The sequence below is a fragment of the Dendrobates tinctorius genome, unplaced genomic scaffold (genome assembly GCF_039654945.1).
Source record: "Dendrobates tinctorius isolate UK_male_01 unplaced genomic scaffold, ASM3965494v1 ptg000039l, whole genome shotgun sequence".
Classification (NCBI taxonomy): Eukaryota; Metazoa; Chordata; class Amphibia; order Anura; family Dendrobatidae; genus Dendrobates; species Dendrobates tinctorius.
Genome location: NW_027361707.1, coordinates 8,482,171 through 8,495,889, shown reverse-complemented (window position 1 = coordinate 8,495,889; position 13,719 = coordinate 8,482,171). Strand labels below are relative to the sequence as shown.

The 13,719-nt window shown below is 42.4% G+C and overlaps 1 protein-coding gene across 3 annotated transcripts in view; it reads left to right on the top strand.

Annotated features, from left to right (window-relative positions):
* Window positions 1-13,719, top strand: part of SH3BP2 (SH3 domain binding protein 2) — a 109,951-nt gene that overhangs the window by 61,297 nt on the left and 34,935 nt on the right. The window contains exon 1 of one of the 3 annotated variants that reach the window (XM_073574463.1): window positions 5,622-5,885. The exons of 1 other annotated variant lie outside the window; for it this stretch is intronic. In XM_073574463.1, coding sequence (XP_073430564.1) covers window positions 5,806-5,885 — 80 coding nt within the window. In that variant the 5' untranslated portion in view covers window positions 5,622-5,805. Of the gene's footprint in view, window positions 1-5,621; window positions 5,886-13,719 lie in introns of those variants that run through there. One more of the 3 variants, XM_073574460.1, reaches the window with a different exon arrangement.

Below are 13,719 nucleotides of genomic sequence, written 5' to 3'. Positions count from 1 at the left end.
TTTTTAAGATGCTTTTCTTATCTTGTGGTATTTGCTGATATTTATTGCACTAAATCAAGGTAAAAAAATTGACTTTTTTTCTGATATTAACCTGTTTTGCAACTTTTTGAGTAAAAAATAACATCATAAATTGGACTGGAGTTGTGCCACATTTGGCCACTTGAAATTGAAGAATTATCCGAAAATATCTGGAATAACTAAACGCTGCACACAAATTTAAAAAAAAACAACAACAGATGAGCACATATAAAATGAACTTAAAAAAGTCACAAATAGAATAATGAGTCAGAGGCAAGTAAAAAAAAGATGCAAGACATACGAAACTAGACAAGAAAACGGACCAAAGGAATGCTTAATTGAGGCCGAAAAATGACTTACAAAAAACTGCAAATGTTGAATTGGGGCCGTAGTTCCAAACAAGCCAATATGAAAAACGTCATATTTATTTCTCTAAAACTGTCATAAAAATCAATTATAAGTGAGTATGTAAGGAGGTAGACTGGACCGTGGGTACCTGCATGCCTGGTCCGGAACTGAAGGGGCTGCATCCTCTGTTTCTAGGGGGGAAGCCTGAGGGAGGCGGACCTTCCCCGGCTGCAGGAGGGAAGGAGAGGAGAGACACAGCTTCCTGCTGACAGAAAGGGGCGGGGAGAGCCAAGAGAGAGCATGCTGACACAGGGGTATAAGAAGAAAAAGCGCGTGCTGCAGCAGGAGTTGGAGCCAAGTAAGTGCAGCGCACAGAGCAGAGAAGAGCACGCTCTGCTTCCCACTCCAGAGAGTGCTGGTCCTGTGACAGGCTGTGCTGCTGCTGTCCGGAATAGGAGCAGTAGTGCTGGGGGAATTAGCTGTGTCAGCAGAGCGGAGTCATGCCAGCAGAGCCATGCCAGCAGAGCGGAGCGTGCGAAGCTAAGCCAGGTGCTGTACACTAGGTGAGTACTGCACCCGCTTTGCCCAATAGTGATCGCATACTCAAAACAGCCCTCCTGCTGAGGACTGAGACAGACTGACAGTACGCGGTGAGCGCTCTCTGTGTAAACGTGGACCCGACAGCCTCCGTGACTGGACGAGACTCCCTTGACAAGTCTTAGACAGTCGCTAGTGCATGCAGGCCTGGCGTGCACAGTGACAGATCTGAGCCCCTGAGACTAGTAGCTGGACTGACCGAGGAGCGCGGCACTGTCCCTGCGGTGACACGTTCTGAGTGTGGACTTGTGACTAAGAGTGGTGATAGCAGGACCCCTTCTCACCGCCCAGCATCCTGTTGTTTTCCCCGGAGGCTGTTTCTTTATCGTGGACAGAGAATTGAGAGACTGCATGTGTCGCTGTTGTCGGTGCCACCGCTGGATTCTCACCTGACAGAGACTGCGACAAGACAACCCGCACCACTGTTGTCGGTGCCACCGTTAGGACCCTGTACTCCCTCACAACAGAAGACTACAGTCCGATAAGTTTAACCTCTTTATTACTGAACTCTCGTTCGTCCCTCACCTGCCCTGCCAACCTTCCAGTTCTGCCCCATTCTTCGCCATCACCCTACAGTCCCTCACTTCCTGCGTGGAGCACATCCCCCTGTAAATAAACCTGTTTAACCCTTGCTCTGCCTCCACATGCGTGACTGCATCACGCATGACTGCAGGTTATTACAAGTACATAGAAAGAAAGCAAGGCGGATGATCTGAATGTTGCCAGAAATGGTGAACAAGCGTTTAAACTGCTATGTATATAAATAATGCATCCTCCACCCACCAGAATGTGTGCATTTTGTCATAAGCTTCTAATGTGAACTGAGCCTAAAAGTTCCCACACACATGAGACAGGAGACAACAATCTTTCCCAATTCCCCTATACAGATGAGTGCTCGGCAGAGCGTACATGTGCTTTCCATAGGGAAAGAGGAGAAAGCTGCTGCCAGACACCTTTGACGGTAGTTCATCACCCCTGGGGACCAAAGGATCGGCGTTTGAAATTCCAACATCCCGATCATTCTGTCCTACGACATCATCTGTTGAGGGAGAGTCAGGAGATTTCGATACACATCACCTAGCCGATTGGTCGGTCTCTTGGAAATCGTCGAGTTCAGTCTAAAGGACATGTTGGTATCACTGTTCCACCAGCCGCTGGACTTCTGAAACCTGTGAGTGGCCTCAGCCCTAACGTGACTTGATCATCGTCAATGAATGCAACGTAATTGTCAATAAACTATCCATAGACTCCTAATGTCTACAGTAAATGATGGAGGACAGCACCGCCTCCCGAGACCAGCAGCACTTTTGCCTCTTTCATTTTAGTGAACATTGGTTGTCTCAGCACCCAGAATCCTACTGATCAGAACTTCTCACCTGTCTCAATAGCCAATCAAAAAGTTTTCAGAAAGTTGGCTCAAATTACTTCCAGATTCCCATTTTGACCAGTCATAGTAAAAGCGGACGGGCAAAAAAGATTTGTTAGTAGTCCATGGCCGCCTGACCAAGGTCCCACCAATCTCCTACTACTTTCTGGCATCCCCGATGCCTTTTCCGATTTGTAGACCTGGAGTGACATCATACATGCTTCGCAGCAATGACATCACACCGGGCCCACTAATTAGAAGAGGCATCAGGGATGCCAGCAGGTAGGAGAACGTTCTCAGGATTTTGTTCTGGTGGCACCGGAACAACTGACATGGCCGCTGTTACAGTATGCATGGAAAAATATAAAGGGTGTTGTTCTTGAGCTATGGAGAGAGAGATATGCACTATTACTTGGCAGTGAGTGGCGGACACATCATTGGTGCAACCTGTGCAGCCTACCAGGGGCCAAAGAGCTTAGGGGGCCACTACCACCTTCAAAACAGGTGGAATTATGCATTACTATGAGCTATTAGACTGCAAAGGGCCCATATACAGTTTTTGCGCAGGGGACTTCTTCTGTCTGTGTCCGCCCCTGTTGGCAGTATATTTAATTTGCCTTTTTTTAAAAAAAAAATTGAAATATCAAATGTGACTCATTCTACTCATTAGACATAGAAGGTGGCCTCGTCTGTCTCTACAAGTGAGAGGAAAAAAAAGTAAATTTGGTTGTGCAGTTTATTGCATGGCCCCTGTCCAAAACGCATTTTGCAATCTGTCATGCAAGCATTTTCTCATGCGGAGATTGAATTTATCTGCTACTTGTTATAATGGTCCATTGACAATCCTGGACTCTGAGCAATTTGGCAAGTGTTTAACTTCCTTGAAGCAAAACCACAAAGGAAATGAAACATTACATTGCCCCTATTAACGGATTATCTGTGTAATGCAGGGCAGGATGGGTCCTCCAAAGCGAGAGATGCTCTTTCTCCCTTGATCCATTCTTGTCAAGAGATGAGAATGAACAGGAGCACTCCTCCTCCTCGTCTTTCTCCTCCTTGTCCTCCTCCTCCCATCAACGTTTTTATCCTCTTAATATATTGCAGTTATCATATTTCTATATCACTGTGTACTTACAATTGCTTATTTTGCCGATCTACCTGGTTAATTCCTCTCCGGAACAGCGCCGGCACCGGAGGTGAGTATAAGGAGGCGTCAGTATAGTGGACAACCCCTTGGACAAAGTTAAAGTTTGGTGTATGAATCACCAGTCTAGATAGATTCCATGATTAAGACTCTTTTGAGTTGAAACGCGTTGGATTTTTTACCGTCCACTGAGGTATCCACTTCCTGTAACATGTTCTTTTAACGAAAAGAAATAAAGGAATGTTTTTTATAGCTACCTTCCTGCCTGAGATCGCTGGAGATTACTGTGTGTTTAGTCTAGATAGGTTCTCCCCAGAGTGCTTCATGTTCGTCTCACAGTTGTTTTCCATAAACGGGTTGTCCCATGAATAAAATGAACCGATAGATCTTGGAATAATAAGATCCACAATTGGATGTGTTTAAATAAAATGTTCCTGTGCTGAGATAATCTTATAAATGTGCCGCTGCTGTGTACTGTGTAATGGCTGTGTCTGACCGTACAGGAACATGATCTGATCATACCACAGCTCAAGGGCCGGGAGTGTGCTGCAAAAGAGAGTATACGGAAGTGTGGCGCAAAAGAGAGTATATTGACAGGACCGCGTGGGATCGGATCACAGATGCTGCTTTCTGTGAGGTAAAACATTTGCCTACCTGTTTGAAAACATATTTTATCTTATTGAAAATAATGTTTTACCTCACAGAAAGAATCAGCTGCGATTCCATGTTGTAATGTCTGGTTGTTTTAAATAACACCATTAATTTGTCCATGCAATGTATTAGAAATTGGTAGTTTGGTTAAAAAAGATGCAAATCTATTGTTTTTTGGGTTTTGTTTTTGCGGCATTAATCATGTGATAAAAATGAGCTGGCAATATAATTTTCCAGTTCGGTATGATTATATTGATACCAAATTTGCCCAATTCTTATTATTTTTATTATTATTTAAGTGGTGAAAAAAAATTAGTAGAAAAATAAAAAAGCTGTGTGAGGGCTTGTTTTTGTGTGGAGGACTGATATTTTTATCAGTCCAATTTTGGGATACATATAATGTCACTTTTTGTTTCCTCTTTCTTGTAATACTGCAATTCTGGCGTTTTTGCTTTTTGCTTTTTTGTGTTTACCATAGGGGATAAAAAATGTTCTGTTTTGATAGACTGGACTTTTTAAAAAAAAATATATTTTTTACTTTATTATTTTAACTGGGAAAAGGGGAATGTTTTGGATTTTTTTATTTAACAGTAGGTACTCATAAAGGTGTATGGCGAGGGGAGGAGCCTAATATAGGAGATGACAGTTGTTTCTCATAAAGGTGTATGGAGGGGGGAGGAGCCAGAGATAAAAGATGACAGTTGGACAGTTGGTGCTCATAAAGATGCATGGAGAGAGGAGGAGCATGAGATAGGAGATGGCAGTTGGTGCTCATAAAGATGCATGGAGAGAGGAGGAGCCTTAGATAGGAGATGGCAGTTGGTGCTCATAAAGGTGTATGGAGGGGGAGGAGCCTGAGATGGGAATGACAGTTGGTGCTCATACAGTTTTATTTAGAACTATAACTGTAATTTTAGAACTAGCAGCAGAATGCCTGTGTTCCTCTAGCTCCTCCCTCCTCCATAGAATTTTATGAACACCAGGTGTCATTTCATCTCTCAGTAATGGGGAAGTCTGTTTTCACTGAATACAGATTTAACCCATGAATTGAGAATGAATAATCAGTCCAGGAGGAGAAAGAAGCAGATTTTTCTGATAAGATCTATTACAACTTTTCTTATTTTCATGTGTACTATGGATTTATGAAATAATAACAAAAATGCCGGTTATTTCCCCTTCTCACAGGGACATGGAGAGAACATACACTAAGAATTTTTCGTAGAATATTCTGAATATTCTTGGCAAGGATGCCACATAAAATGTGAATACCTGCCCACCTTTCTATACAGGACATTCATGAGCATTATATCGAGGGGCAGAATTACATATAAGCCCGCAGATACATGAACGTGCTGGTTTGTTCCTCTTTTTGTGAATGGGGAAGTAACAAACCTTAAAAGTTGGTCTGGAATTTCCTTTGTTTTCAAGGGTATTGTACGCTTCATGCTATTGCTGTAAAGTTGTCAGAGCAGGAAACTTATCACAAATATGGTATAGCCTGGTGTTAGACCGCCGGAAAAAGGAAGTTCTGTATCACCAGAGGAAATCTGTCACGGCCAGTTTTGTGCACCCGACTTACCCAGACCCTCGTAGTTGCACGAAGAAGCCAGGCGTGGTACATCACTGCTCTAATCTTCTATTGGAACGAGAGATTTATCTACCTAGCCATGGAGAAAATCTGATGGCGACATCCATAAAAAGAACTAAGTCTCGGGCTGCATCTGTGGATAGAAGAACCATGTGTCGTGGAGACACTATCAGGTCGGTGACAATCTTGAGAAATGTAGTAGGGGCCTCAAATGGTAGAAAAGATGGACTACTTGTGCAGAAGAATTGCAACTTTTTTTTAGATTTTTTTTTTTTTTCTATTTATGCATTTTTCCAATTCTTAATATCTTTGTGAATTATTTTTAGAGTACACTTATTTTTTTTAATGTATTCAACGTGCAAAGCTCCCAGGAGACCAAAGAAAACTGACTAAGAGGGCCAGTTTATAGAGAATAGGTGATGACTGACTAATTAGTGGAGGTTCGACCACCAGGAGCCGAGGTCTACAAAGCTACACTTATCGGCAGAACGCAGACTTTTTATCCTCGATGGAGCCGCAGATCAAATACCTGACAACCACTTTATTCACTCTCTATGGGGCTGCTGGAAAAAGCCAAGTACATCGATTGGCACCAATATAGGGAAAAAATGGAGCAATGGTTGAACATGCGGAACACCACTCCCTTCTAACAGGGATAAAAGTGCCCCATTCTGCCCATCATAGCGGGTCCTAACGCTCAGACCTCCATCATCAATGATATAACCTACCCTTGTTTTTATCAGTCATCTCCTTTGGGGCAGACAGACTTTTCGGACCCGTCTAATAGTCTAGGGATTTTTTCGGACCCCTCTGATAGTCTAGGGCTTAACTATAGTTGTGCACCCATCAATAATTTTGCCTAATGGTGCCCATACACATTAGACTTAGGCCGGTTGCAGACGAGTGTATGAAAAATGGTTTCATCCAGAAAACTTTTCATCCACAGTTCCATTTTTCATGTCTTTGTGACCTCTGTGTGCGATCAATAGTTATACATCTACATTAAAACTTGTACACGATCAAATACAGTTCACTAGGTTAGTAGAAGACGTGTATCCATAAATAATCGCATGGCACTCAGATGAACTGGGATCCTATTTTTTTTAAATATCCATCATCTTGAGCCTCATCGAGATGTGGATTGTGATTTTTTTTTTCCTCATGTACCGAGAATAAAATCGTTCATCGGATCACCCTATTGAATAACATGGGTTAGCGTGCTCTCCGATGAAAAACTGGACAACACATTTATGAATTCTCTGTTCGTCTGCATGAGCCTTAAAATTCATGAATCTGTCTATCTGATAAATTGCACAATATGTCCTTACCCCCATAAGAGCTGATCATTGCTAAAAACAGAGAATGAGATGGTTGGTGGGTTCCACTATTTTGGTGACTATCGGACATTAATCAACGGTGATTTCACTGTCCCGCTAAGAGTAGGTCACACACATGACCATGTCTCTACGTCCGAGACAAATGGTCCTATTATTCTGATCAGAATTTGATCATAGTGGCATCAGGTTTTCTCAGATGTGGAGAGAAAAAAAAAAAGTTTTTTCCACTCAGGAAAACATCGAACATGTTCACAGCCCCATAGAATATCATGGGTACGAGTGCAATCGGTGAGAACCACAGATACCACTTGTCTGAGATAATCGGTGGTACGCACGAGCCTTAAGTCTGGATTTTGAAGAAAAAGGATCAAACAATCCCTCTATTCCTCTCCAATCTTTTTGTTTTAACTCTTGCTGGCACTTTGTCTTGAAGCCAATAATAACTTTCCCATTTAGTCGACCCCAGTAGATATGTGGTCTAACAATCATCGCAAAATGCGAAATCTGCGTGATACAATTTCTGACCCCATAATTAGGGCGCAGTCAGAAGGCTGTATAAATCGGACCGAGATTGGACCGCTATTGCACAGACTGGCTAGTGGCTTTCCAGATCCGAGGACATCTTTATGTATTTCTATTCAGCTGGACAGCCGCGGCCAGTCCGTGGACTGCGTTCCGATCTCAGTCCGATTTGTATGGCCGTCTGAATTTGCCCTTCGTAAGAATTGACAATTCGGGAGTCTATCGGGACATATCTTATATCTTCTGGTGGATCTTTGTGCACTTGTCGAACAGCGCTCTTATCATTAATACTAATGACTGTAGGCAGCAACTTCTCTTTTTTGTTTTGTTTTTCTTTTATGGTTGGGTTGGCTGCTTATTATAACCTGGGGTACTTCCTCACCCAAATATTTTTAATCTAGTATAAACGCCCCCATTTTTAAGGGGACTTTTTGTTAATTTCTTTCATCTGACTTTGATTGCTGCCTACACTTCTGCTTCTCTGGTAAATTTAGCAACAACACCTGAGTGGGCCGCATTTGTGAAACCGCACTATGTGTATACAATCAGCTCATATCCAGTCCTACAGGTACAGGCGGGCTGTGTAGGAGTCCATGGACATTATGTAAAGGCCCTATATATATTGAGCTGAGAGTTAATTAACCTTTAACATGCAGCAGCTTTACCTCTGTACCACAGCGATCTTTCCACTGTTTCCATACACAATCACTTATTGTTTCACTTGCAAAGCCCGGCATGATCGATCGTCATTCAGGATTGCAAGTGAAACAGCTTTTTCCCTGCAAAATGACAGTAAGTGTTTGTGCAGGGAAACAGTGGCGGCACTTATTGTATTGGACAGGGGTCTATCAAGCATATAGCATCACAGGGCTCAGAATTTATGGATGCTCTGGAGACACAATGGTGAGCGGATGCTCTGTACCGCTATCCGAAACCGCATGGACCTGGGATCATGCCAACGATCGGCTGCTCTCTTGTCTTTTTATAGAATTTAGACTCAGAAATTGGAGCCTGTATTCTGCTGACAATATTAGGACGTTCCGTTATGGGGAATTTAATTTCCCTTTTTTTTTCCCTTACAGATTTGTTGATAATGTGCTGACAAATAATCGATAGTTCGATAACGACTTAAAATAGATCTCAGACTGACAAAATTGGAAATTTTCAGCCACTAATGGAACCGGTGCTTATCACCGGCCAAAAAAAATACAACAACCCCACTGGTATTTTGATCAGTCATCGGTCAAAACTAACGATTGTCCATTTCACCAAAGACAACGGATGATCATTTTTTATGCTCAGGACCGTCCATATTGGCCGATTTTTATCTCATCAGTAGGTAGACCTGTGGAGCACTAACCTAGTTTATCCAGAACTTACCCACCTTGGTCTCTTACTCCATGGACTTACTGTCTAATCCGAACATCATACAAGTGCGAGGGTCCCAGTTCAAGGCCATCACAGTGTGACAATATCCTTCAATGAAACAGTGGGAAATGGCGCAGAAGCAGATTCCACACCCTCATTCTTCTCTATCACTGCATGGTTCCAATTCCATTGGAAGTATATTAGGTAATGGAATAAAGGAAAATACTAGGACATGTCGTCCCTTCTGGGGTAGAACATCGTCAGTTCTTCTTTACTCATTCTGCTGCTTGATGACTTTGAGGTCACAGTTAGATAAGAACAGTTTTCGGTTTCACGTCTTACCGCATCGCATTTAGTGATAAGTCACGTCTCACAAAGGACATTTAAGAAGCCTTACTGTCACGTTAGAAAAGTGGCCACACAAATGACTATCACGTACAGCTCTTCTACTATGACCTCAGACAGAAAGTTGTCTCCACCATCCATGGCTCTTCTTCCTAGTCACTTGTCTTAGTCAGTCCTGTCCTTCTAAAGGAAGTAAACAGAAGAGTCAGTAAAATCCCTAATCAAAGAGGAAAGGTCTCAAACTTCATGGCCACAACGTGAAATCTGCAACCCACATATCATCATCAATGGGGTAGTTTCATCTTTTTGAACAAACGAGAAACTTTACAATTTACGTCTTATTAAAAATTATCTTGTTCTCAAGAACTTTACTGCTCACTACCAAAGTTACTGGTCTCCTCTGTAATCTCAGCAATGGCCGTCTTCTAAGCAAGTTTGGAAGATCTGCTCTGAAGCTGGCCAGATCACCAGATCTATCCAGCTTCGGTGCTCCTTTCTATGCCGCTGCTTTTGCCTGCAGCATTAAATGATGCACAGTTTACGCCACTGGTCCACATTGGTAATAAATCAGGAGCACACTGCTCCCCCTAGCGAGGTGGAAGCTGGAAGGCTAGGGAGCGTTGTGCTCCTGAAGACAGGACATGGGACAACTCCTTTAACATTATTTATATAGAACATAAAAACCTCTTGGACCCTATAGATCTCCAGGGTCCATGTGCTATGGCAATTTTTACATTCACCATCTGGAGATTACAAAAATAAGGGAGTTTTTAGTTTAATTTAAAGGGGACCTGTCGTGCCCAAGTGCTATTAACCTGCCGTTAGTCGCTCTAAAATACTGACACTAAACTTTTTAGTCGTGTGGGATCCACAAGACCTCAGTTTTCATCTTGAAAGATAAATAGAGATGAGCGAACCCGAACTTAAAAGATAGTGTCTCCCGGTAGTCTGTTGCAATGTTCGAAGTTCCGCGGGAAGTGCGTTGCAGAGAGAGAAGATTTTCCTGCTCAGAAGTTCGGGTCCTCATTGTTTTCAATGTGGTTCGGGTTCTGGTTCAAATTCGAGTAAAGTTCTGGTACCAGAACCAAATTTTGGAAGTTGGGGTAGGGTACCAGAACCTGAACTTCCACTGGTTTATTTAGGAACTTAAGGTACAACATCTTAGCTAAACAATAATATAACCTTATTAATGGTCAATAAAATGTAAACATCTACTTATGTATTAGTAAAAAAAACAAGTAATTAATTGGCACAAGAATCAGATATCTTCTTATGGTGCTCATTACACATACAATTGTTGTAATTATTGGGCCCCATGCACCTCACTGAGACAATGACGCATCTCATGATACACTGAGGAGGGAAGGGCGCCTGAACTAGGAAGCTACCGTAACGGACAGTTATCTAGCTTCCATACTTATGGAGATATGACAAAAACAAACACACACGATTGCAACTAAGGATTAACCTGTAGATAGATGGGGTTAATCGGCAGGTTAATACTGCATCAATTCTATATGGCCTCGTGCGGCTACTGGGAAAAATGAACTTTATTCCTCCCAGAAGCCGCTGGCTTTCAGTCATAGAAGCGTGCCCGAAGAGTGATGTCATAGACCTAATGGAAAATAGAAGAATTAGCTGGGTAGAAAGGCAAAATGAGCAATAGTAAGTACACAGTGCCATAGACGGCTGCAATATATTAAATGATGATTAAAACTGTAATGGGAGGAGGAAGAGGAGCAGTGCTGCAGTGCTTCTTTAAGCCGTTGTTCAGTACATAGTGAGTGTTGGCAGTAAGCACTCCCCTGCATGCTCACAGCAAGTTGGGCTAAAGCGTGCTTACAGTCGCTGCTCACAGTGTACTTAGCGGTGACTGAAGCTACTTTGAGAACGCTTCTACGACTGAAGGCCGGCAGCTCCCAGGTGGAATAAAGTTCATTTTCTCCCAGTAGCTGTACTTTTAGGCCAGACTGCAGTAGAAAACTATTAATCTGTAGATTAACCCTATAGCTCCAGGTTTTTAGCATTTGGAGACATGACAGGTTACCTTTAAATAAAAGTAATTTTTTGTGTAAAAAAAAGACAAAAACAGTCTAGAAACTTTATATTATATTTATGGGGTTATTCATTAAGATTAGCTTAATACAAACCAGTCTCAATGAAGCACTTGCTGGAGATGAGTCTGATAATCAGCCAGAGCACTGCGTACCTCATACGAAAGAAATGCTTATTGGACATTTTTTCCCCTGACACTTTACAGAATCTTCTTTCAGTGTTTCAGTGAAAAAAAAAATAAATGGACAGGGAAGCGATTGATGGATATAATGGCCGCTCAGTGCAGGGACAATCTTCACTTCATACCGCCGTCTATTAATACTCATCATGAGAATCCACCATTGTAGTCACTTCAAGTCAGAAGTTTAGGGAAAGTTCATCATTAAATTTAATTATGGGCACTCCACTCAGTCTGACTGAGAATTAATTAAAAAGTTCATCCAGTGGCAGCTTTAAAAGGAAATAAAAAAAAAAAAGTTGCCATTTTTGAGAAACATTTTCAAATAACAAAAATAAGTAATTTTGACTATTCTGATTTAAGGGAGATGTGTCCTCAGAAAATGATTATTTTATGTTGTGTTTTAAAAAAAAAAAAAAAAAACATTTTTACTATATGTACAAAAAATCAGAAATCTTTCAATTTTCACACTGGCTTGTAGACCTTATGCTAAACTATCACTTCAACAGGACAGGTCAGCAGTCTTATTATCATCACAGACAGGATTACAATTGTGAGGGGAGCGAGGGCCGCAGTCATTGGCTGGCATAGATTGCTCAATCACGCCCTGGTCTCCCGCCACATGCATGCACTGTCCCCTTTGCTGCGCACCTTCTTTTACCCCTTAGGTGCCATTAGGGTCCCCTCTGATCTGCTGTGGGGTCGCTCCTACAGGCTTTACACAAAAGGAGACAGAGTCCAGTACCAACTCAACATAAAAGAATTTACTTGCATCCATACGCAGTATGTCCATTTCAGTTACAGCCACAACATAAGATTCCACAGATTGCATCCTTCGCTTTCCCTGAGTCTTCCCTCATTCCTCCCAGGGTGTCCCCGGGACGTACCGACTCATCTAGTTCTGCAGCATCTCTCTTGTCAAGCTTCACTAACTTTAGGAGGTCCCCTGTCCGTTTCGTCCCGGAGATAAGGGCATCTGCCCATGTGGTTAGCTGCCACATCCTGATGCTGCCTTGCATCACTTTCCTGCTGTACCCTTCGGCCACTAAAGGCCCTGGACAAACTGGGTTATACTCTTGGGTAACATTGTGTGGCCAGCCGCCCTTACCGGGCTCCGAGGCTCTGCTGAATCAAATGAGGAAAACCCCCTAGCTTACCCACAGCTGGCCCCTCCTACTTTAACTATCTACTATGCCTATACTATGTGCTCCTAATGTGCCCCCTCTACTGGCCCCAACTGTTTACTACACTTTCCCTATTCACAATACACACACAACAGAAATATGTACATAACATTATGTACAAAGCAGACGCAATTATCAATATTGGGCCTAGAGGAGGGTGAGGGATCTTTACAGTCTTTGCAACCCCTTACACAATGAAAGGTAATTACTCTATATACAGTGGATAACACAGGATACTCCAGTTAGAATAAGTGATGGTTACAGCTCACCTCCTTCCCCTCCTTTCACAATTACCTTTGCCCAGATTGGAACATGTTCAGATTGCAAACACGGACGCCCCTTATACAAACAAGTAGGGTCTGAGTCAGTCTAATACTGCTAACATTAATGTGTCGGACAAGAAGTCGGTCGGTATGTAAAGAAAAATTGTAAGAAATACTCATGTAACATAAAAACAATAGGTAATTTTCTGATTACACATTCCTTTAAAAAATACTTGTATACAGCTATTATGCAGACCTCTGTTTCTCCACGGTTACAGATTATCATATATGTATTCTTTTACATTTTCACTATATTTACAAAAAAAAGCCCGGAATGTTGTACGTTTTCACACTGACTTCTAGACCTTATGCTAGACTCACACTTACAAAAGAGTTTTCAGCAGTCTCATTATCATCGCAGACAGGATTACAATGAATGGTAATAACTAGGTATGAGCGGACCCGTGAAAGTTCGGGTTCGTCGGGTTTAGTCCACAGTTCGGTTTGGGTACAAGAACTGTACCTGACCTTGAACCTGAACCCAATAGAACTTTGGAGCTGGAAAATCTCTCTCTCCCTCTTTCCTCTCTCTCTCTCTTCCCCCGGACTCCCAACTGTAAAACAAACTTTTAGGTGAAGTCCGTGTCCGGTACAAACCCCAAACATTACAGTTCCGGTTCGCTCATCCCTAGTAATAACTCTATACACAGAGAGAGTAGAAATGGTGGCAGAATAGAAAGTGCAAAAAGTGACTC